This window comes from Elaeis guineensis, chromosome 14, assembly GCF_000442705.2.
Source record: "Elaeis guineensis isolate ETL-2024a chromosome 14, EG11, whole genome shotgun sequence".
Taxonomy (NCBI): Eukaryota; Viridiplantae; Streptophyta; class Magnoliopsida; order Arecales; family Arecaceae; genus Elaeis; species Elaeis guineensis.
This window is the reverse complement of record NC_026006.2, coordinates 45,514,070-45,541,116: the sequence shown is the minus strand read 5'-3', so window position 1 is coordinate 45,541,116 and position 27,047 is coordinate 45,514,070. Positions and strand designations below refer to the sequence as shown.

The 27,047-nt window shown below is 37.3% G+C and overlaps 1 protein-coding gene across 1 annotated transcript in view; it reads right to left on the bottom strand.

The window, feature by feature from the left end:
- Positions 1–1,722: 1,722 nt before the first annotated feature.
- Positions 1,723–27,047, bottom strand: part of LOC105057852 (squamosa promoter-binding-like protein 9) — a 47,710-nt gene continuing 22,385 nt past the window's right edge. The window contains exons 7-10 of the mRNA XM_073248533.1: positions 15,769–15,904; positions 9,599–9,779; positions 7,588–8,169; positions 1,723–2,405 (exon numbers count right to left, since the gene is read on the bottom strand). Coding sequence (XP_073104634.1) covers positions 2,091–2,405; positions 7,588–8,169; positions 9,599–9,779; positions 15,769–15,904 — 1,214 coding nt within the window. The 3' untranslated portion in view covers positions 1,723–2,090. The remainder of the gene's footprint in view (positions 2,406–7,587; positions 8,170–9,598; positions 9,780–15,768; positions 15,905–27,047) is intronic.

Sequence of the window (27,047 nt, the reverse complement as noted above, 5' to 3'; positions counted from 1 at the left end):
TTAAAATTATGCATGATTTATGAAATTGTATTTCGAACAAAAAGTGATTTTGAAATACTATGATTTATTGATTATGCATATGTTTAGTGAAAATTATAATATGTTATGATACAAAAATATTTTGATATAGATCAGATTTATGCTCTCAGCCTAACTATATTTTAATGGACCCTGCCAATAGAGATTATACGTTGGTAATCAGTAGACCCTACCAATGAGGATTGTGCGCTGGTATTTAGTAGATTCTGTTAGTGCGGATTATGCGCTAGTATTTAGTGGACCCTGTCAGTAGGATTTGTGCACTGGTATTCAGTAGATCCTGTCAATAGGAGTTAAACATTGATCATAGTCGTGACTGTTGAGTTATGAATATTTTAATTTGAATCGAATTTATGATTATATTGTATATAAATATTTGAAAAGATTGAATTTGTAGTGAATTAGCATGAAATATATTTTTATATTTATTCTCAGTATTTTTTTGAATATTATATAATATCTAAAATATCTAGTTGAGATATTTGTTACTTATTGAGCTGTCAAGCTCATTACCTCTCTTTTTATTTTTTTTAGATTTAGATAATTAATTACGAGCATGGATACTAATTTTGGGACAAAATTTTTAGAGACGAAATTTAGCATTATCAATTTCATTGAACTTAGATCTATTATTTTATTTTTAGTAAAATTTTATTGGATGTAAGATATTTAATTTAATTATTTGAATTAAAATTGAATAATAATTATTTAAATTTTATTCCACTGTGATGCATTGATATCGTAATGAGATTCCTTGCATGCTTATAGAGAGAGTTCTTAATAAATATGCGACGGTTGCCATAATCCTCAACTCGCGATCTCGGATCGAGGACGTGACAACTGTCCTCTTACACCAAAACAACAAATGCCTTCCAATATACATGGACAATGTCCCTAAAAAAAATTTCCAACTTTGTTGGAATAAAATCTTAAATTTTTTTAAAAAAATAATTTCATACAATCCCTAAACTAGAACCTGCCATAAAACCTCGAAAATCCATCATATTATCAAATACAAAAAAATTAAAAATATAAAAATATAAAAAATCTACCATCATCAAGCACAAATAAGTTTAAATGATAACGAATCCCTTTCAAATATAAACACAAAAAATTTCAAAATCTACCTCTTGAAGACGATAAATTCATTGAGAAAATCATACTAATAAATGACCGATAAGAATTCCAACTACTTCAGATATCTTGATAGTCCCAAAGATGAAATTGGATGCTGCAGTCGATTAGGACAAAAGAAGACAACAGAATTGGAAAGAGCTTTAGTGGTTTTTTCTCTAAAAAGCAATTCATCCAATGATTAAAAAGAACTAAAGACATTTTGATCATTAGTCCTTTTCCGTTAACATTATTAAAAAAAAAGAAAATTGGAGACAGCCGGCTGAAGCTCCTTACAATGTTTACAAAGTTGTAAAATCCTTTTAAAACTTTTTTCTTTTGAAGTCTAAATGTAAATAGATCAAAAGTCATGAGATTTCACTATAATTTTCCCATAAATTAAATATTAAAAATAAATTGATAATTCTTCTTCCACGTTTTTTTTTTTTTGATTCACACGAATCACACCCAAACAATGAAATAAGAAATATGGTTTCTGTTCCTCGCCTTTCATTCCCAGTTCATTCCAATCGTTTCTCAACCAGAAATATTCTTAAACAGGCAGCGACATGGAAAATGAATTGCAGGTTTCACATTCTTGAAATAGAAATATGATGAGGTACAATCCCAGGTATTTTCAACCAGAAAGCATAAAACGAGATCTTTCCAAGACGGGAGTGCTTTACACTAGAAAGAAAAACCATTTGGTCAGCACCGCTGTGTAAAGCAAAACCATTTGGTCAGCACCGCTGTCAACAGCGGTGCACAGACATGGAGAGAGATTGCGTTTTGTTTGAAACATCCCCTGATTACCCAAAAAAGGGTTAGAATTGTCCAAAACTATCACGGAATCCTCCCAGCAAATGAACAAATACACATGATAGCCTAGCAATTTACAATCCCCACAGGATTTGGCAGTGATCGTGCCTGCCTATTTTCTATTGCGTGGGACCACCAAACAAACACCTCCTAAAAACTGCAAATTCCCTAGCCCTGTGAGGGTGAAAAAGGACAATACATGCTGCAAAACAGGTAACAACACTAACCATTAAAATTACACCAAGACGTCTCCTCATGATGTTAGTGGGAAAAATGTCACCCCAAGATTGACGATGCCATTGGGTACCCAGGTGCGGGTAACAGCGCCGCCTGTGAATAATCCGGTTGGTTACGAGTGCAACATTTTCATCATCCTCTTGAGTTGCTGAACTTGTGGCCGAGCACGAACTATCTTCATTCCTTGCTCCTCTGTCCTGTTATTAATTTATCAATGATTTAGTTATTTCAGTGTAAAGGTAATAGTTCTAAGCAGCAATAGTAACACCTACCATCTTGATACAACATTAAAAGTTTTGAGTCCATGAGAGATTCATAGGCCTTGATACATTAAAAGATTATTCTGTGTGAAAATAAACAAATCGAAACACCACCTCTTCAAATTTTACTGATACAATCTGTCAATCATCCAAAATTTACAATGGCCATTCTTATCTATAGAGCACTAAATGGAGCTGGAAATATATGAATTGGAGAAGGCCTTAAGAGTTGAAAGCATAAAAAATTAATTTTATAGCTTGTCAAAGTACTAGAAAGCTTTGAGTTTGTATTAAGCACAAGGGCACTAGGAAAGGCTCGGTTCATGCATCAGGAAAAAAGAAAAAGGAAATCCTTGTCAATAGGCTTGGAACTTGGACTACCATATCTAAATAGATGAAATGAAGATGACAAGCAAGAGAAATCCTATTGAAGAGAAATATCTTTTCAAAATGAGAATGAACTACCTACGTTTAGAGTCCTCTATGAATGCTTGAACAATTAAGATTCCCATTAAAACTCTGGTCACATTTGGTAGTGCCAAACTCATTACAGGCAAAGGACTGGTTTGATAGAAAATGACACCTTCAAGGGAAGACGAGATGATAAGTTACACATTAGATTTAATGATGATGAACAGGCAATTAGCAGTGTATATGGAACATGGTACGCTATGAGTGGTAATAATATAATAGAGGTGAAAGTTGATGAAATTACATGAAGGTTTGATTTTCGAGGTCATTTAGATAGTAGGGATAGAAATTTTGACCCAAACTAGTTTATATGACCCAACTTGGATCTGACCACCTCAGCTAATCTGTTAATTCCAAGGTCAGCGGCATGGATTAAGCTTAAATGACACGCCAGCTGGTTGGGACAGGTTTAGAATGATGGCATATAAACCATTGAATCATAGTACACAGTCTGAGTGAAAACTTAAAATAAAGAACATTGGAAATAGATTTCAATGGTCCAAAACTTAATCAAATCCCTCACGCCTTTCAGACAAGAAGACACCCACTTGATCTCTAAATTTCTGCTCTGTACATCTCGTTCTCCTCTTCACCCAATCATCTCTCCCAAACGTCACCTCATCTAATCCTCTCCTGGCCTCCCTCTTCTGCTGCACACTTATTGAAAAGACACCTTAGTAACAATGAGCCACCACCCTACCAAAGGAGAATCTTTTGCAGCTGCCTCACCCTGCCAGCTGGATGAAAACTCAAACCCCACCCTAGAACCACCATAAAGTCACCCAAAATTAGGTTTGGCCTTGTGTCAGAGTCAAGTTGACTGGGTAGTCGAGTTTAACCATGACCAAACCAATAGGCAGCCCTATTGTAAAGGATTCCATAAGAGGAATAGACTCGAGAAAACACAAATGTTACAATGTTAGATATAGATAGTATTCTAACTACAGCATGAAAAGGATGATAAGGAATATGAAACAAATTGTATTTACTAAAACAAAAACAAATATTTGAAAGACAATTAGCAAGGTCCACAGAGCCAAAAGCGGGACCCGTGCTGGCCAGCCATCGGTATGGGTCCGTACCGGACCAGATCAGCGCGAACTGACACAAAAGAGAAGGAAACCGGAGAGAAAAAGAGAGAGAGGGGAAGGGGAGGGGGAGGGGGAGGGGAGGGGGAGGGGGAGGGAGCGGGATGGAGAAGGGGAGAGTGAGGGAGAGAGTGGTTGGAGGAGACGCCCGACGGTGGCCACATGCAAGACGTGGGACCTCCTACCAAGGCCTCCGCCTTCACCACATCTTGACCAAGAGAGAGATAGAAAGAGAGGGTGGGAAAGAAAAGGAGGGAGGGGAAGACAGTGGACAAGCTGCCAAACAGCGCTATCGCAGCCTGCAGCACCACAGATGTGAAACAGGGGCAATTGCTTCTTTTTTTAAAAAAAAATTGTGAAACAGTGAAGCCGGCAAACCTATTGCTAGCTTCACTATTCATCATTATTTTAAAAAAAAATGATGAAGAACACGAGTGATTGCCCCTGTTCTGCAACTGCAGCTCCGCCGATGCATTATCCGCCATCTGATGGTCACAGTGGCCATCCGACGGCCTTTCTGTCAGCTGCACCTTCCTCCGATATTGTCGCTTTCTCCTCTTTCTATCTCTCCCGATTAAATGCTCTATCGGATGATATCAATACGCGGAGATCTCCACAGCCCTACTGCGGCCTCGACAGGCCACCATCGGCCTCCGACGGTGGTGTCCCATCTTCCCCTCCCCTCTCTCTCTTCCTCTCTTTCCCTCTCCCTCGTCCAGTGTTTCGATTTGTCCAAATGAACCATCCTAATTTACCGCTAGCACGACTCAACATCCTAAACCATTCGATTCGAAACAGTTCGGTGATCGGTAGCAATTAGACTTGCATCTAAAACATCAGTCACTGCCAGATTTCACACTAGGACTTCCCTCTAGAGAGGTAAGGGGAGAGAAACCTACCTGATGCACCATCCAAGACTCAAATCAAAAACTTAAATCTCCTTAGGAGGGGTGCGACCAAGGTTTTGCTAAATTGGTACTAGAGTACCTACAAGTGGCTGGTTCAACAAAATACATGTCCATAACATGCCGTTCCATGCGTATCAACATAGCGAGAGCTAAAGAGGGAGGGAGAGAGGGATAGAGAGATGCTCAGAGAGAGGGCCCCTGTTTCGTTTTGAAATAGCGGATTCTTATTTTCTTGCTGATTTCAAGCCCTCTCTCTCTCTTTCGATCTCGTTGTCTCTCCTCCTCCCTCTCCCACTTACTACCTCCCTCTCTCTCCCTCTTTCCTTCTCCTGCTCTGAAGGATCATGAAACATGCAGTAGGGCTTATGTTTCAAATCGATAGACTAAACCATGCTAATAACTGACCAATCTGGTTTGGTACACCCGATTCAATACAGTTCACCACATCTTAGGTGAATACTATACCAATGCCATCTCATCAATAGATGATAAAGATTAATGTATAGATTCGACTAGAAAATAAAGAAGCTGGAAACACTTTTGAGTTAAAAATGGTTATACTAGTGCTAATATGAATATGCTGGTAAACATTAGGATTTTACTCAGTTGTTAAGAAAACAAGGTAAAAGATTGTTACGGTGTTTGACAATAAAATGAGAAAAATATGGAGAGCAAATCCTAAAGAACAACTAGGGGCAAAATTTCTTTAAGAGACCTGATCTTTTTTCCAAGTTACAAAAGCAAGCGGATCAAAAATAATACAGTGTTCCTATGATAGGTTTAAAATTTCGAGTACCAAACCTATATCGACCAAGATTGTGTGTGGTAACATCATATCACAAACTGTACCAATAAAAGGTGGTTAGTATGCCCCTAGTACAGCCTATTTTGGCCATCAAAATCCTTTTCGAAATGGTTTGCAAGAAATGAGATAAGAGTGCAGATTTAAGTGCCCTGATCATCCTATTCAGTGTGATGAAGTTCTTAGAGCGGCAAAAGAAGTCGACAACAATAATATTTAAACATAAGATCCACCAATAGGCCATAAAAATAAAATTATTATAAAACAATTTGATTTGACCTGTATGTATCAAGTAAAAAAAAAAAAAACTAATATCAATAATTCCAAATTGTTGGTGGACAAAATTTGAACAACAAAAAGCAAACTATATGATACTCGGATGACATTCCACAAATGCATTACCTCTTCCTTTTTATAATACAGTTTACCCATATAGATTGCTTAACAATAGTAAATAACAAAAGCCCATGGATGTAATTAAAATGCTTTTTTTTGTTTATGTAAAATACTATTAGTGTTATGAAAATATGTTGGTACTATTTTTTTTTTTTTTTGAGTTTTTTACACCACCTAGTTTCTTAGTAATTATCGAAACAAATTCTCTACATTATATCGTCTATAATCTAAATTTTCTTATAATAAATTTCTAATTTTTCAATCCTAACCCCTTCTCAGATGATCATATAGCTTTGATTAAGAAAATGATTTTGTGCTTAATTTTGACAGTTCAGTTCTCAATATCCTGTCATTTACCTAATTACTGAAAATTAAACTAGTCTTAAAAGTAATTAAGCATTTCTATTCAAATTTAGCCATCGTTGTGGATGTAGCATTGAGTGGACTGAAATGTGAGGATGGAATAGGTTTCACTCATGCAACTGTGTCATTTTCATAAATATCATTGCACAATAACAGAAGGGGCAACTTTAAGCACCAAGAGTAGTTGTAGCAAGACAAATCATTTTATTTTTTTCTGAAATTTTTTATTTACTTCTAATATTTTAATCATCTGCATATTTAAAAAATATGAACTGCATTTGCGGCTCCATGTGCACCCACATATCTGCATATGCATCCATATCACTTCCACTTTTTAGAACACTGGGCTCAAACCAGCTTGGCTTGCTCACTAATTAAGCAAGCCAAATTCGAATCAAATTTTGAGCTAAACACAAAGTGCTTGCTCACAGATCTTTTATTTGACAGCCCTGGAGAAAGCATAAAGATCAAAGGGGAAACAGTTGGTCCTGCAGTAAAGAATCAGGAGAGAAAGGGTAATCCAAATAAAAAGGTAAACAGGAGAAAAGAGTAAGAATTTCACAATTATACATGACAAATTTGCATAATAAGATTAATAGAGAATGAACAAATGAGTACATCATAAAAACAGTATGGAAAACACATATTGAAAATGGTTACATCTTGGTTGGTAAAAGGATCTAACACAAACACAAATTGAACACATATGGACATTTTCATCATGGTGACTAGAGACATGATTAAACAAAACAGCATCAATAATTTACTAGAGCAGTTTTAGTTTCTATAAGTTTACCAGTGCAAATCAGAGAGGGACCACCACTCCTGGATAGATATTTAGAGCAACAAATCACTGCTGCTTTAACTATATATAGTATTTAATCTCAATGATCATGACAAGTATTTCAAAGGATATGCAAGTGCATTTTATTTAGAAACTAACAACTTCTCCAATTATGTATGTTATCTAAGTAGAAAGAGTGATGTCAGAAAGCATTTCAACAATTATTTTGATCATAATACTCAGATTATGATAACAAAGGTCATAGTTCACAAGTATAATAGAACCAGGGGAAGGGGGAAAAACTTACTTGATTTGTGCAAGGCAGGGTATAGACCACGTCACTCTGCAGATAGCTTTGCAGCACATCATTTCCATCAATTGAGTTTTTTGAATCTAGTTCTGATTCAACATCATGTAAAGTTCTCTGACAGAGAATTTCTTTAGCATGGTTCACATACTCATGTAATAGCCTCATATCAGCATCAGAGTACCAATTTTCTGACTTATCAAAACCCTTCCCATCAACTATATTATCCCAATAGTGCAGTACAACCTCGATGATACTGACAAACCTGTTTTGTATCAAAAATTTTAGTAAAGAAGTTAATCTCTGAATATCTCCCAAACTAAAGAGAGATTCCCTTTCATCTATGTGAGGCTCCTTCAGTAACCATGCAATGTCCAAAAGCAGTTCTGAGATTGCATTTTGTCTTGACACAAAAAACTCACATAAGGCTGGACTAGCACCACTAACTGCATTTTGGGACATGATGCTATCTGCACAATAGGGTTCACCTAATGCATCCTGAATCCTCTTCATTTCAGAGCACACATTCTTGTTACCAACAAGGATAGGGACAAAGTTGGATATTCCATATACATTCTCAACCTGCAAAAGAAAAAATGAATTAATTGTACCACAGAATATTCCCAATCGAAACAATAAAGTAATGATCAGCATTTTAGGAAATTAAGTTTTCGCTCTAATCTAGATAATAACATGGCAGACAAAAGCAAGTAAAATTCATAACAATAGCACTTAAATCAGTCAAAAATAATGTTATTTTTTAACTATGAATTCCAATATTGATATCTCACAGTATTTTTTTTAATCAAACTTCCAAAATATGCAAAAGAAACATCAATTCTAACATGTATGAAGATACATCATAATAACAACAAATTTAACCATCAATAAGGCTAGGAAGTCAAAATGAGACACACAAAAGCATATACACACAGATATTGCAGCCCATCAAACTAAGTTTAAAATTTCTTTCCCCACCATCTTCTGTCTAAGAAAATCTACCAACAACTCAATCCTTAGATACAATAACAGTAGTCAGATGAAGTAGCTAGAGAAACGTGTGTGCTAAAATGAGGAATATTGTCAAACCTGCATAGCTAGATATGCTCAATATTGTCAATTAATAAAATGTATCTCAAACAAGAAGCTACACATTGAAGATTTCTATAGCTTGGAATGGCATATCAGCACAATATTCTATTATGACATATCAAGAAATTTTTGACGGTTAAATTATCTGTAAGAACTTACGCTTCTTGTAACTATTCCAAGGGAAAGACTTCATAAGCCAATTTTTATAGGTGGGTTGGTGGGTCCAGGGTCAAGTTCATCTTTGATCACCATGGCATAGACCTGAGAGTCTTGAGGCTTCCCAGCTAAAGACACTGTTGAAGGAACCTGCAAGACCTACAAGGGTCTCGCGATGGTCAAAAATAGCAAGGTGATTGAAGAGTTCAAAAGCCATGGTGAGGAAGAACATGGTTTCAATTATAGATTTTTCTATTTGATAACTCTAAAACCTACATATCAAACGTGAATGTGCCCCTTTATTCAATCACCTTGAACAGAACTTAGGTGTCAGGGTTTGCTTTATCTAGGTAAACACCCATCAAGCATTAAGGCATTCAAACAATGCACCCATTAAATTCTGAGAACTAATCTAAATGTTCACAGGGTTGAACAATTCTTCAGTACAAAACACACATTTTCACGAGTCAAAATTAATAACAAATTAACTGTCAATGAAGGAAACTGACCATCAAGACCAGCATGCTGATATTCAAATGTAGATATACCACAACAAGAAGAAATTTTGATCACTTACATAATCAAATAAAACACTGAAACTAATTTAAAATGCTTCATTTTTTAAATTGTCTTTTACATAGTTAAATATCACTGAAATCATGCAGCGACAGAAGAAACCCTACAAGCCAAAATGAGACAGACAAGAGTGAGAGGGGGAGGAGAGAGAGAGAGAGGGAGGGAGGGAGGGGGAAGGGAGAGGGACCTCAATAAATGCAGGGCCAAAAACATCCAAGTTTGTCTCAGTTATATTTATCCTTAACATCTCATGGTCAGAATTGTGGAGGCACTCCGCCCCGTTTTCATCATAATACTTGGTCTTCCCATGCGAAATGACCGAACAAGAATCGAAGGAGAGATATTTTCCAGCAAATGACACAAGAAACCTGCCATTAAAGATAAATTCCATCAATTTAGTGAATTCTCTTCTTACTATAATATTTTGATCATTAGCACCAGTCAAAGTAGATACAGGTCTTCACCCCTTTCAAGCAGAAATTTCAAACACTGATGCAATTCATGGTTATTGCATCAGAAGAAATATCAAAATAACATATTCACATGGTATTCATGACCTCAAAATGGTACCCATGAAGTACAAAAAAAAAAGTTATGATCATTATCATGGTCTGCCAGCATATACCATACCATATTGGTCTCGTACCGATATATTGTCTCATACCGTACCGACACTTGGTACGTGTCTCATACTATATTGAACCGCGTACCGATACTATAATAGGATGGTACCTGTATAGGGTCCGGTACTGAGATGGTGAATCTTGATCATTATAGTAACAACATGATGATGACAAACCTAATATATGATAGAGAAGAAAAATGCAACAAGATTATTATAAATCAACTGATAATATAAGAACAAAATCATAGCTGACAAATGCTAAATGAACTCTTCCTTTTTTTTGGAATCTTCCACAAGTTAGAATTTTAAGACCAAAATAAGCAGCAGCAACTTAAACATTCAAGGGGTGAGAAGAAACTGCTACATAATAGGACATCTCCAACCGACCACCTTTAACTTGGCCGTACAGCTGTTGTTGAAACCATGCGGTAGCAGTGCACAATTCACACCGAGATGATGAGAATGAAAAACTTATTATCAAGTCAAAACCAAGTATGCTATTTATTTTTTATAAGTGGAATAGAAGCTACTGCATAAAGAAGTTTGCATCTAATTTACAAAGCATTTTTAGTAAAACAATTATCTAACAACTTTAAACCTCAGGTGCAAAATTAAAGAGCACTTCATATAATTTTTTATCCACCACGCTTCAATTGCATTGGGTATATCTTTATGATCTCACCTTTCTGAGCTTCGGAGGCTCCAATCTAAGCTATATAACAACTTAAGGATACCTCTGGATTATAAATTCTAATTGCAGCATGTTTCTCATTAGTGGACCCCAACTTGATATCAGCAAGCTAAACCTGTAGGATAGCATTTATAGTCCCAATATCCCGATCATTCATGTTATAACCTCATTTAGTATTGCTGCATCATCTCCTTAAAATATAGTCCTTGAAGCCTACTAAACCTGATGGGCAAGCAGCTAACCACATCTGGAAATTCAGGTTGTGAAGCATGCATGTCACTGTCCACACAGTTTAACAACCCATTTCTTTTCTTTTAGTCCTATTTCTAATCATCCAGATGAATAAAAATGAAAAATGTGAAGACACACATGCACATGCTCACACTAAGCTGAATATTGGTGGCCATTATAAGATCTTAAATTTTCCCCACTTCCCAGCACCCTCTGAGTGGCTGCAACGAGTGGGATATAAATCTTCACCTCCTAAATTTGGCATTTTCCTTGCTAAAACATAAGCTTGCTAGCCAAAAGCAATTCTGATTATATCATGAAGCTAGCATTTATTTCCTTTCAAATCTTTAACTAATTGCGTAAACAATGTTATTTTGGGATATGTATACCTTCCGTAGATTCAATCAAATTAGAACTGCACTTTTTGTAGTATTTCATATCATTTTCTCACATTTTTTTATCAAGAAAATATTTTATGTGATGGTACAATGCTTGGAATGTATTAGCCTCCTTATTGTCATATCTCAAGCTCAAAATGAGCTAAGTCAGTAGATAGTATTGATGACGGATAAAAGACAATAATCAGATAACTTTCGACCAACACTCTGGTTCAACAAAAGAAGAAAGTCTTTGCCGCACGCATATGAAGACCAATCTTATTAATCATGATCTAGTAGGCATACTCTGCTTACATGACCCACAGAAAAAAGAACAAGGGAAACAGCTATTCCAGTCTTATTGTATTAATAATGACACTAAGCAGGTTTTCTTTTGTGGCTGGCACTAATTAAGGTAGTGATGTAAAACAGCCTTGGGGAAAGAGAAATATGAGGCTTTAGGGTACCAAGGATCCACTGAGAGATGGCAGAAATTTCTGTTCCTATCTGCACTGTAAATAAAAATGAACTACATGTGAAGTCGCCTGATGAAAAATATGGAACGAATGATTAGGGTTCATCTAGGGTTTGATGATCTAGTGTTAGATCACACACATGAGAGAAAATGTTTAGAAAAAAAACATAAAAGTAAACAGATATGATAAAAGAAGGGAGAGGGATATGATCCAAACTCACTTCGGGGTGGTTTCGCTCCAAAATTGAGCATCATTAATGAACTAAAAGAAGAGAACCAAGAAAGAAGAGATATGATAACTTGGATTCACTCTAAAGGGCCTCATAACCGGCTTTGTATCAAAGTAGATCTCAGCAAAAAAAAATAAATCCATTAATCGACACTGTGTCATGATACACTAAGAGGGTCGGCAGCCACAAGTTAAAGTTGACCCAGAGGTGTCTTGTAGCCAAGATGCACCTCTACCTATAAATTATAATCTAATTACAAGTCAGTCACGAATTCATGCCCAAATAATTGACTAAGATTAATTAAAATGACAATTAGTTCATGCTCAATTAACTTTAGCAAAACAAAATACGAGAAAACATTAGAAAATTACATGAACCCAAGTAACAACTTAAACTATAAAACTGAGATCCAAAAGATTCAAACAACTCGATTAGTTAAGACTCCAATGACTTGATTAAAGCCCTTAATCATCACTAAATGCTCTGTTTGCAGATCTCCTATCTGAAAAATTCTAACTTCAGCAGCTAAATCAAGCAGTTCAAAGCAAGGTATACTGAACCGGTACCGCCAGCCGTATCGGCCGGCCGGTGGTACGGTTTGGTATGGTTTCGTACCGTACCGAACCAACGAAGGCAAGCGGACCCAAATCGGAAGAAAAAAAGAGAGAGAGAGAGAAATAGAGAGAGAGGAAGAAAGAAAAAGTGGGAGGGGAAGGAGCCGGTGGGGCCACCGGACGGCCTCCGACTGGCTGCCGTGCCACCGGAGGGCGCAGTCCACGCACGCGGCGCCGCGGGCGTGAAACAGAGGCATCGCCCCTATTTCGTAATTTTTTTAAAAAACCTAGATTTAAGTGAAGCCGGCAAATAGTTTACCGGCTTCACGATTTTTGTACTTTTTTTTAATTCCTTAAGTCGGCAACTGGATTGCCGACTTCATAAGTTTAAAACCAAAAATAAAATAAAAAACCAAAACAGACGGTCGTCTGTTTCGAAAAAGAAGGGGGCGGAGCCGCTACGGCTCCGCCCACTCGACTGCCCCCAGGCAGTCGGCATCGGCTCGTCGGCCACCAGGGGCCTCATGACGGAGGAATCGTCCGTCCGGTAGGTCCCTCCCCCCTCCGAGCGCTCTCTCTCTTGCTCTCTTGAAAGTCCTATCGGACGATACGGGATTCGAAAGCCCTCCGACGGCCGCAGCCGGCCACCGTCGGCTTCCGACAGCTCCCATCCCCCTCTCCTTCTCTCTCTCTTTCTCATTTTTTCTCTTTTTTTCTTTCATACCGCCGATGTACCGAATTTACCGGCCGAATCGTACCGATTCTCTGCCGGTCCGATATGATACGGGGTGTACCGACCGGTTCGGTACAGTATGAAAAACCTTGGTTCAAAGTCATGGTTCCACAATTTCGAACTGTGAGAAAGAAAGAGAGAAATTCCAATGCATAGAAGAATGTAGGTGAAAGGTGAATTAAATATCTAGACTCAAGACAGCTCCTATCAAGTTCTCCAGATAAATTTTCTACATATTTAATTTAAGGGTAAATTATAAAAAGCCCCCTGAGAATAGGTCAAAATTATAGGTACACCCAGTAGTTTCTAAAACCTACAATCACACCCTTAACATTTTAGTCAACCCTACATTCTAACCCATACCGTTAGATAATCTGTTAAACTTAACTTGATCACTTACCACGTCATTATAAATTTTTGAAATGACCAAAATAACTTTGAATAAAAAATTAAAAAAAATAAAAAAAAGAAGCATTCCCTTCTATTAAATCTAGTCTCCCGACTCTCTCCTCTCCGAGCCCCTCATGCTCCAGACCTTCCACCACCGCCCCCACGCCACCGTCGCCCTGCCCTCCACCCCTCTCCTCCACGTTTGCTTCTTCGACTAGTCCGACCACCCGTCGGGCTACCGTCACTCTCACACCACCTACCACACCGTCTTCCGCCTCCTCTCTCGAGTGGCTCCACCTCATCTCCTCCTCCTCTTGCCACCCCTTCCTCACCTCGAACGCCGCCGCACCACAAACTAGTTGGGATCGTCAACTCCCTTGGCCGCAAACTGGGCGCAGACCGCCTGCCCAACAATCAGCCCCTGGCAGCCCATAGGCGGGTGCATCAGGACCATCGCATCACCGGCAAGCACGCTGTACTACTGGCTGAGCAAGCCCTACTGCCGCACATGCCGCTCCCGGATCTCCGCCACCGGCGCCTACACGCTCTGCAGATCGAAGAAGTGGACGGCCATGATCCCGTCGACGACCAGCGACCCCATCTCCACCACCCACACCCCATCGAAGGCCTTCATCTCCACTCGCACCGCCGCCTCCCTAACATACCGCGGCACCATGCTCAGAACCACTGCCCTTGTCGCCATGCCGTCCCCCTCTGCTGTTGGATGAGAGGGAAGCCATCGTGTCGAGGGAGGCGGTTGGTGCGACCTTCTATCTGAGCTCAAGCTCTTCCTCGCCCGCCACCCCCTCCCTCTCAGCCGCGACTCCCGCTCTAGCATCACCGCCATGGTCTCCTCCCTCTCCCACTCCTGCGCCCGTCCGGCCGCCACCCCCTCCTCTCCAAGTTCATGTCCTACCGCCCCGCCACTCCTTGCCCCACCACCGACCCCCTCCTCCCCTCCAAGGCCTGCAAGCCCCTCCCACTCCCGCCCCCCGTCGGCACCCCCCGCCTCCCTTGATGGCCGAGAGGAATGTTACTCAGTAACACCGAAGAAGAAGGTAATTTGGTCATTTCACAAGTCCAGAACTTTTTTAGTAATGCCGTCATTTTTTAGGGGTGTAAGTGTAGGTTTTTCAAAATACTTGATGGAAATGTAATAAACGTAAACCTCAGGGAGGTTTTTGTAATTTACCCTTAATTTAATTATCAGCTGCATATATTATTGGTTCCTACCATATGAGATAGCTCTTGCATATTTTACAATGTTCGGTTTGAGAATCAGTAAGAGTTCATCAGAAATCTATGCTTTCCAAAACATTTAAACTTGGTAATAAAGCTTAAGTTTAACCAGCAAGAAGGAAATCGGTACTATTCGTGGAAGGTACATATTAGTTTCATTCCATCAGTTCATTGGCATAATTTGCATATTTCCTAACATCCAGTCTAAGAATCAGCAAGAGTTTGTTACTAATCTATGCCTCTCGGAACTTTTAAATTTGGTAATGAAGCTTAAGTCTCACCAGCAAGGAGGAAATCAGTAGTATTTGTAGATTATAATAAAACTGATATCATGAAATATACTGTTTTTCATAAAAACTCAATTTTCACATCCTGTCAGCATTCCCAAAACAGATTTTTGAAAATCAACAGAACAAGTGTCTTTGTAAACCTTGTTTTTTCATGTTTTTGCATAGATCTGTTTTCCTGAAACCTGAAAACCAAACAGCTCCTCAAACTAGAGAAGTTAATGTAATCAAATATATGAAACACTAAGCTAAATAATTGAACAACAAAATTAAAATTTGAGCATAAGAATATGAAATAAATAGTTTGACATTTTCACCCAATGTATATTATGGAAAAAGGAAACTTTTGTAAGCTAAAAGACCAATCAATCTTAGCAGAGTATCATGATTCCATATATATTAAAGAAAAAAAATGCAGCTATACTTGAGCATCTGAAGCATATTTAAGAACTTGTGGTCATTCATAACTGCGGAAATTCACTTATAAACCATGTAGCAAAAGTCATAAAATGACTAATACATTACCGAAATTTAGGCTGGTTAAGATTACTTCCACAGGCAACAAACTCCATTGGTTTGCCAGCTTCAAAATAAGTAGGATAAACATAATGAAGCCTTGGAGCTTGAACTTCCATCTTGATGTTCATCAATGATGTTCCATCTAAAATCACAAGTAAAACATCTGAGGCTTCACCTCATGCCCTCATCCATAGGATACTAAGGGGGAAAAAGGTGAGAACAAAATGTTCCCAGCTAAATATGTACACAGAAAACAATATCATCAGATGTGCTCAAACAAAAAACCCTGACATTTGCCCACATAAGTAACATATTCCTATATGACAAAACTAGAATGTTTTTATACAATTTGCACTTTCCATTAAGATGACGCAGACAACTATCCATGATTCGTGAGACTAGATCTTATGCATTCTTAATGAGATAGAAGTACAAGCCTTTTAATTAATCAATCACCATGAAGCTTATCTGAGTGTTCGCCAAAATAGCCCAGGAGAGAAAAAGGATAGCTTGTGCACCTAGGCCGACAAACTTGTCAATCAAAATCCTATCACAAGTAAATAATTACAATAAAATAAAGATACAAGCCATTTACTTGAATCATACATTAATGAAGCTTCTCTAGTGCTAAAATTGCAATCTCATGAAAAGAGGATAGCTTGTCTGTGTATGCCCATGAATTTGTCAGTCAAAATCCTATCATGCAATTGACCGGAGCATAATCTATACATCATGTATTAAAAACATCACAAAATTTTCAGCTTCAAGGTTAGCATGATAAATTCGAGATTCATGCCACCTTTCTCCAGACTATCACCTAAACTAGCAAATTCTTCTAGTACAGAATTAGCTACTCCTGCCTTTTCATTTTTCCTAATGCTTCCAACATTAGTGGTTTCCCCAAATGTCCTTAGAAATCATCACATTTCAAAACAAACTAAGCTTCGCTGTCTCAATACCAGACCCCATATCGATACCATCCTATTACAATGCCGGCAAGCGGTTCTGTATGGTACAAGAGTGTTCTAAGTATCGGTACGGTATGAGACATTGTACCAATATGATAACAGTACAGTACGGTACACCTTGTACCAGATGGTATGGGGCGGTGTGGCAAACCATAAAATGCAGTCTCTAGAAATGAAGTAAAAATTGTTTGTGCCTAAGGAGAAATACAACTCTAGCATTTGTGCCATAGATTTGTGCTTACGATGTTTGACCAACAAATAACTTTCTTTCCACCCAAGAATAAAAAGCTACAAGTGTTTCACAACCACCACATATACATTGCTATACATGTAAGTTGATGGAATAACTAAGAAGCCTATGTTGAATTGCTTATTAATCATATTTTTGCCATTGCTAAACATAAATAAGTCTCAAAACATGATAATGACCAAGGTTTTAAATCCCATTGGATTGATTCTCGATTTTTCGATGGAACGGGACGCATCACCATCCTACCCCACCCTGACACTTGGGAGAGAGATGTCCCAAGACACATTGATCAAGATGCTAGGACCATGGCATGATGCCCCAACCTAATACTTGGGACTACCCCATTCCGACATCCTGCAAGATGTCCCACCTTGATTAGAAACCATGATAACAGCCAATTCATTTACTTGAATGAATATTAATATGAATATCTTAAATGCAATTATCTGTCAATGACAAGCAATACTATGATTCACATCATGCAGGCATGAAATGCATTATTGTAGAACTCACAAGCATGGATGGCATAACATGCAGCAGTGGCATGCCAACCTAGCCTATCACAATACGTACCGTGCCATGTTGTGCCCATGCTTGGCATGCATTTGCATGGTGGCATGCCAAACATTGGCATACAACCAGCACTGCACCAGCGACCCATCCTAGTAAGGCACCAGATACAAATCATGCCTTGCCATTGCATGTTGACTACCTAGAAGTCTATGGTTAAAAATACAGGAACAAGATGAATACACTATACTCATCTGATGGAGAAGATACATGTAGTCTGATCATTCAATGCAATGGTTCTTTGATTGGATAATTCAGTTGAAAAAATTATTTTGAATTGATTATAAAGGTTGAATAGCTGCCATATCATTTTATCACTGGAAGGCTTTCACACTAAATGAAGGAAGTCCATGTCTATTTTAGTTTTCTTTAGGGTCCACAACTCTGTAGTCTTATCCAAAAGTAACAACACAAACAAGTAAAGCGAACAGGATTTCCACCAATAGCAAATATTTCCTTGGTTGGATTCTATGAGAAGTTTCTCCAAAGAAAATACTCACACAAACAAAGTTGTCATACAAGAAGCAATCTCAAGATCATGGTCTGCCGTACTACCCCATATCTCCCGATACAGGGTATACCATACTATATCGGGAGAGAACGGCAAGAAACTCAAGTTTGTGTCATTATAGGCCCCACACCACCCCATATTATGTATACCAACCATACCGAGGTGTACTGACTTGTACCGAGACGTAATGAGATAAAAATTGAGAAAAATAGTCAGAGGGTTGTTTTAGTATAGGGTACATATCAAACTGTACCTAAACGATAAGATATCGATATGGTACCTCATACCAAGATTAGGGATAGTAATTTTAGCCGACCTGATGGATACCCAAACCGGCCCGATCCGAATGGAGAAGGTTTTACCCTACCCATTTAAGTTTAAGGGCAAGTATGGATTTTAGATGAAAACTCCGAAGCGGTTCAAATCGGATGCGGGTAATAGTATGCTTCGCCCCGAACCCAACCCGATATATACATATATATACGCACACCAAAATAAAGGACCCAGGATACGAATACAATGTAATGAATAAAGGACCCAGGCCTTCATTGAGTTCATTCTTCTTTCCCAACCCACTGCCACCTGACGCCTCTTCTCCTTTGCCCTAGGTGTGCTCCTCCCTTTCTCCCATTCGTTTGATGCCATGAGGTGAGGATCCGAGGAACATCTCTTCGATCTTTTAGGACGTTGGATCGATTTCATCATCCATCTCTTCGATCCTTCCGTCCAAGAGTGTACTCGTTCATCCCTCCAAGTGCACTCTTCCAATCCTCTGTCTGACCATCACACCATCCCTCTTAGGCCTCACTTCATCCATCCGACACCGACGGTCGCTCAATCTCATGATTCTTCCTCGATTCTAAGGTTAGAATTTATGTTTTCTAGGGTTAGGATTAGGCATGTATGTAGATTTGTTGGTTGCTGTTCTCCAAGTTATCACAAATACTAGCAAAGAATTGCAAGCTCATTCCACCAATACAGCAACATCTGATGGGAATTTAACCAGCAGCCCCAGCCGTTTCAATTTCCCCATTAAATCTGATTGGGGAAGCAGGCTGATTGAGGGTGATTTTCTTTTGCTCTATAATAGTTTGCATCTGCAATAGTTTACTTGTCCTCCTTGCTTTTCTCTTGTTTTATGATCTATTTTACTGAATATTGATTGAGGCTGATTTGTATTTTGCTGATGGTCTGTTTCTACATGCCTGGATGTATTTTTATGAGATGAGAGGCTTTAAAATTTCCAACCTGATATGAATTTTTCTCTATATTGAGAGCAGAAATTAGTTTTTTGGAGGGTAGAAGCTAAGATGGGGCATAATCTCGGCGACAAGATGACATCTTTCCCAATGTTTGAAGCTATGGAAGGTTTGTTTCGGTGATAGGTATAACTTCTGCTATGTTTTGGAGCATATTAGTGTGTTTCTTGCCTTTCTTAGAAGTCACAATAGTCTGGTATAGAAGACTCGAATCTATTCAAGTTGGTATTCTTGTCATAATTGAGGATTGGAATAGAGATGCTAATATAGTTCTCTGATTTAAAGTAGGGCTTTCTTTAGAACAGAGATGCTGCAAAATGTTTAGTGTCTTCCTAAGTGCCCTCCTGTAGACGTATCCTTTTGGGCACTATCTTATTTGATTGTTTTAATTCTTGTTGTGCAACAATTTAGTAAAGTATCTTTGTATAAATTTGATGCTTAAATAGTTTTCTATTTCATATTAGCCGCGATGGAAGTCTTCAACAGGGGAAGTGGGATAAATTATCAGCTGGGAACTGGCAATGCACACATAAAGAAGTTGCCATGAAAAGTTGATGCACTCCAGGGCTCTTATATTAAAGCAATTGCTCATTCAATGTTCCATTGTGATACCCAGCTCTAAAGTCCCCCTTGCACGAATCTTAGGGCATGAAAAAAAAAAGAAAGGAACAAAGAAACAAAAAAAAAAGAAAAAAAAAACATTGAAGACTCCCGCTGGGAGTCTTCTTCCACTCGGATTCATCGGAGAGAAAGCCGATTCCGAGGAGGATTCGGCCTCCCCTCTCCTCTATAAAATTTCCCCTCCCCCTCCAAAAGATCCCACGACAAGCACCGGCCTTCCTCTCTTCTTCCTCCCTCTTTCTTCTCCATTTTACTGATTTTCTTAGACCCATGCCCACCGGAGATTGGAGCCGGAGAGACCGTCGGAGCTCGAGGTAAGCCCCTCCCTTCTTCCTCTCCTTCTTCCCGTTCCCATGCCATCGCGCACAGCCACCGACCATCGGATTTGCCGAAAACCCACCATGAAACAAAACCCTATTTTTTCTCTATTTGGCCGAGACATTTATTCCCTTTTCCAGCCACCGACACCATAGCTCGCGGTGCCGCACTCCTAGATCATGACCTTCAGCCTCCCCACGATCCTCCACAGGTGAGATCACGACTGCCGGCGAACAGCCAATGACCAAAAATGAAAAGAAACCCCAGGTGCCCTGTTTTTTCGTGCCCCTTGATTTCTCGCTGGATGATCCTCGCCGCCGGCTGTCTCTTGCCCCATCGCCGTCGGCTGCCGCCGTCGGACCTTCACCTGCTGCCACCACCCATCCCTGGTCTTCCGGCCACCAGCCACAACGGACCACCCATATCTCTCCTGCTCGGCCAAGAAAAGAAGAAAGGAAAAGAAGAAGAAAAGAAGAAAAGAAAAGAAAAGAAAAAAAAAGAGAAATGCTTTTTCTATCTCTTATCTCTCCTCTAAGATTTTCTCTCTCTACCCTCTCTCTTTCTCTTTCTATCTGACCCATGGACCCTACTATGAATCGGATATAATCTTTTCAGAGAAATCCAGATTCGCTTTAATATCTGTGCAGTTTGTCGATCCAAGTCTAGCCCTTACATATATTTATAGATCTAATCACTGTTAATCCCTATAGAGTTATCATGACATGATGCTTGATGATCTTGATCATAGATTCTTCTTTTGAGAAATATGAAGATTCTCTCTCTATTTTCTCTCTTTACCCATTTTCTCTCTAAGAATACCTATGAACCCCTATCGAGTCATGTCTTCCTCTTCTAAGAATCTATGTTGACTCCGATAAGATGATCTGAAACTGCTTTGATATTTGTGCTATATGTCAAACCCATGTCGGACCTGTCTAGTATCTTTGAAACCTACTATTGATGAACTCTATTGATCGATCTTGATCTTGATCCAATCCATGCTCCATGATTCTTTGATCAATGTTGCTTAGATCAGATCCTCAGCTAGGAGGCCATAAATTGTTCCGATGTCCGGATAGCCTATCAGACCGACCATCCGATCAACGATCTCTTTCATTATTTAATTTATTGAACTCATTGAAAGAAAATTGATTATGATTTAATATTTTAAATAGGATTATCTGATTCATTTAAGGAAGACTAAAGATCTAGGACGATTGAGGTCGTGGATCTTACGCTCCTTATTTATTTTTAAATTTTCATGTTTTCCATGCATATGATCTTTTTCTGATGAAATCATATTTTTCATAAAATAAAGATCAGCATACGTGATATGAAAAAGCATGTTTTATTATGAGCATTGATTCTATGAATATATTTTATGAAAATAGCATGATTATGAAGTAAAAATTTTATGATTTTTTTATCTATGAATATGTATGTTTCAAAAAAAATATATGAGAATTTCAAAGGCTCTCAGATAGCTATTAATGAATCTTTTTAGAAAGATCGACATCGAAGCTAGCATCCACACGAAACATGGCCCCACCAATGGGTATAAAGTTGGCATACGAAACAAAAATTCTGTCGATTAAAAAATATAACCCTGTCATGGATATAATAGTGACCTTAACACGAATATCTGTGAGCAATATTTTCAAGCATGACATAAATATATGACAAGAATGATTTATGATTGATGTTTATAAAATATTCATAATTTATGTATGATTTGGTTTATAACTTATTTTATTATATGCTCTATAAAATATTTATTTTTATAATATCTATTACTTTCTAAATATTGCATTGTCACAGAAAATTTATACTTGATCCGGTAAGAAAGTGCAGATTCTACTTACTGAGCTAGTATAGCTCACATCTTTTTATTTTTCTTTTTCTTTTACAGAAGAAAAAGTTTAGAACCGACGAAGAATTTAAGCTTGGAGATCTACATAGCGAGCTTGAAAATTTTGTAGCAGAAGTTTATTTTATTTTATGATCATGGACTTTAGTTATCTATTTACGAATGTTGAGATTTAGGTTGGTATTTGCTTTTGGATTTAGAAGCTCTGAACCAATATTGATTTAATTATTTGATAAATAATAAAATTGAATCTTTTATTATGTTTTATTTATGAAGAATTTTAGTTGATTATGATTGATTGGCTTCATATTATCATGGATTGTACCCCTCAGTAGCATGACCGTGTTATATTCCGGATTTGGAGTGTAACATTTTATGGTATCAGAGCCTAGATTATGGTTACTTGGGACTGTGGATTAAGTGACTAAGACATGATATAAGTAATATCAAAGCTTAGATTACGATCACTAAGGATTGTAACTTCAGTGGTATTTGAGTATAGGATTATGATCACTACGGACATGATCAATGTAGCCTAAAGGATTCAAAGATTGGATTTCAGATTAATAAGTATTGTGATGGAATTTATTTAGTTACATATGATGTGTATAATAAAATTGATAAGTTATGCTGTGGATTTCAATAAGTACTGTTTAACCTAAGTTTAAGAGGTGTTGACCCTAGCATAAAGTAGGACATTGATATATTATATCAAGTATAGTTGTTCCATTGTTATTTAGATGATTTTAGAATTTTAAACTTGATATGGGTGAACATCATGACTTTTCTAATTTTGATGTTGATTGTCTAATCATTACAATTTTGAAAAAGAAGCTATTTAGGATGTGATCTAAGAAAAAAAGAACATTGCATCATACGAGAGAGATATTTTTGAGCGTTGAACCTATAAGAGGATCATATATCATACTTGCATATATATATATATATATATATATATATATATATGGTTTATTGATGGATTGGATGACATGCACATATTAGTAAAATTTTTAATAATTTATATTGCCATCTTTTATATTGGATTACTTAATCTTTTTTAAGTCTATTGAAGATAATAGAGTGCATCGATTATTTCAAGTAAAAGTTTAGATTTCGAAGCTGCTCTAAAGTATCTTGCTATTGTCAAATTTTTGGAAAACTTACACAAGTATTAACGAATAAGCGACAAGATTTCATGTCGATTGATGTAAGGATCATGATGAAGGAAGCTGTCCATAAGAGATAACCGAATTGATTCTACTCATAAAGATATTGACTTGAGGTCTTCTAATTTTTTTTAGATTTGACTTAATAATTTTACAAAAGAAAAGTTGATTTGGAATCATCCCATTGATTATCAGATAAATCTAGAGTTAACTTACTTCAAATTAATTCTAAATGTATTGGATTCTAGATGAGTGGTGTAAGCTTATGCAATGGTTTTAAACATAGAAAGTAGATCAAGATTTAATTTTAATGTGATATGCTCGAAAAATAGTAAAGATAAAGAAACTTAAAGCTTTGTTTTAGTTCTATCTATAAAAAAAAAATGAAAGGTTGGATCTTCTGCCAGGATTCATCCAATAGCCTTAGAGAATTCGATGGGTTCATATCAGAGTGCATAATAGAAATGCAGTAGTTGAATTATACTAAAACTAGTTAAGAATACTAATACAATAAGTGATATGAATGGAGATTTAACTTTTGTAAAAAGGGACCGCCAATAACAAATGAAAGGACAAGGTTATTGATTCTTGGGCTCATTTAGATGTTACAATATTATCTTCGGTAATTGGTTCTTTTGTTATAAAAATGATCAAAAAAATTTTGAGCATCTTAAGTGTAAGGTTAGTGGATTGATATTCCTTGGTTGAGCTTGGACATAAAATGTTTTGGATATAAATATTCTTTCCTTAGCTTTGACATTATTACTCCATTTGTTTGAATGGATTCGAAGATTTTCTACCATGAAAATTTAATTGTTACATCATATATAAAGTTAAAAAGGATAAAGAAGGTTGTAGATTATAGTGAGCATCTAATGCTCTAGTTTTTTCTATGTTTATTAAGAATGGATAGGATCGATTATGATTTTCATATGAAATCAATCAAGAGGAAATCAATCAAGAGCAAATAATTTCGTAGGCAAAGGATTATAATATTTTCAATCAAAACTAAGAGAATAAAGAAATTTGTTATCTTGCGGATAGAAATAATCTAGTTTTGAAATATCATATAGTTATTTATGTTGAGGACTTATGAAACAAGCACTTTAAGATGTAAATAATTTGGAAGCTCAAGGACAGTACGAGGGTTATGTATTTTCAATATTCGAAACCTCAAGTATGCCAAGTTTCAAGGATGAAACTTTTTTTAAGAGGGATAGAATGTGATATCCAGCTCTAAAGACCCCCTTGCACGAATCTTAGGGCATGAAAAAGAAAAAAAAATAAAAAAACAAACAAAAAAAAAATATTGAAGACTCTCGCTGGAAGTCTTCTTCCACTCGAATTCATCGGAGAGGAAGCCGATTTCGAGGATTCGGCCTCCCCTCTCCCCTATAAAATTCTCCCTCCCCCTCCAAAGAATCCCACGACAAGCACTGGCCCTCCTCTCTTCTTCCTCCCTCTTTCTTCTCCATTTTACTGATTTTCTAACACCCATGCCCACCGGAGATTGGAGCCGGAGAGACCATCGGAGCTCGAGGTAAGCCCCTCCCTTCTTCCTCTCCTTCTTTCCCTTCTTCCCACGCCATTACGCATGGCCACCAGCTGTTAGATTTGCCAAAAACCCACCATGAAACAAAACCCTACTTTTCCTTTGTTTGGCCGAGACATTTATTCTTTTATCTGGCCACCGACGCCATCGTTCGTAGTGCCACACTCCTAGATCATGACCCTCAACCTCCCCATGATCTTCCACGATGAGATCATGACCACCGGCGAACGGCTAACGACCAAAAACGAAGAAAAATCCCAGGTGCCCTGTTTTTCTGTGCCCTTTTATTGATTTCTCTCTGGACAATCCTCGCCGCCAGCCGTCTCTTGCCCTACCGCCATCGGCCACCACTGTCGGACCTCCACCTGTTGCCGCCACCCATCCCCGATCTTCTGACCACCAGCCACAACAGACCACCCATGTCTCCCCTGTTTGCCCAAGAAAAGAAGGAAAAGAAGAAGAAAAGAAGGAAAACAAAAGAAAACAAAAAAAAGAAAAAGAGAGAAAATGCTTTTTCTCTCTTATCGCTCTCTAAAATTTTCTCTCTCTACCCTCTCTTTCTCTCTCTATCTGATCCATGGACCCTACTATGAATCTGATATGATCTTTTCAGAGAAATCCGGATTCACTTTAATATCTGTGCAGTTTATCGATCCAAGTCTGGCCCTTACCATATATTTATAGATCTGATCACTATTAATTCCTATGGGGTTATCATGATATGATGCTTGATGATCTTGATCATAAATTCTTCTTTTGAGAAATACGAAGATTCTCTCTATTCTCTCTTTACCCACTTTCTCTAAAAATACCTATGGATCCCTATCGAGTCATGTCTTCCTCTTCTAAGAACCTATGTTGACTTCGATAAGATAACCTGAAACTGCTTTAATATTTATGCCATATGTCAACCCATGATGGGCCTGTCTAATATCTTTGAAACCTACTATTGATGAACTCCATTGATCGATCTTGATCTTGATCCAATCCATGCTCCATGATTTCTTAATCAGAGTTGCTTAGATCAGATCCTCAGTTAGGAGGCCATGAACTGTTCTGATATTCGGACAGCCTATCAGACCGACCATCCGATCAACGACCTCTTTCATTATTTAATTTTATTGAACTCATTGAAAGAAAATTAATTATGATTTAATATTTTAAATAAGATTATCTGATTAATTTAAAGAAGATTAAAGATCTAGGACGATCGAGGTAAGTAGATCTTACACTCCTTATTTATTTTTAAATTTTTATGTTTTCCATACATATGACCTTTTTCTGATGAAATTATATTTTTCATAAAATAAGAATCAGCATATGTGATATAAAAAAGCATGTTTTATTTTAAGCATTGATTTTATGAATATGTTTTATGAAAATAGCATGATTATGTAAAAATTTTATTATTTTTTTCATTTATGAATATGTATGTTTTAAAAAAATGATACAAAGATTTTAAAGGCTCTTAAATAGCTATGAACGAATCTCTTTGAGAAGATCGACATCCGAAGCTAGCATCCACACAAAACATGACCCCACCAACGAGTATAAAATTAGCATACGAAACAAGAACTCTATCGATTAAGAGACATGACCCTGTCACGGATATAATAGTGACCTTAGCACAAATATCTATGAGCAATGTTTTCAAACATGACACAAATACATAACAAGAATGATTTATGATTGATGTTTATAAAATATTCATGATTTATGTAAGTATGATTTGGTTTATAACTTGTTTTATTATATGCTCTATAAAATATTTATTTTTATAATATCTATTACTTTCTAAATATTGCATTATCATAAAAAATTTCTGCTTGATCCGGTAAGAAAGCGCAAGTTCTACTTACTGAGCTAGTGTAGCTCACATCTTTTTATTTTTTTCTTTTACAGAGGAAAAAGATTAGGACAGAAGAAAAAAGATTAGGACCGACGAAGGATTTAAACTTGGGGATCTACATAGCAAGCTTAAAAATTTTGTAGTGGAAGTTTAATTTATTTTATGATCATGAACTTGTAGTTATCTATTTACAAATGTTGAGATTTGGGTTGATACTTGTTTTTGGATTTAGATGCTCCGAACCAATATTGGTTTAATTATTTGATAAATAATGAAATTGAATCTTTTATTATATTTTATTTATGAAGGATTTTAGTTGATTATGATTGATTAACTTCATATTATCGTGGGTTA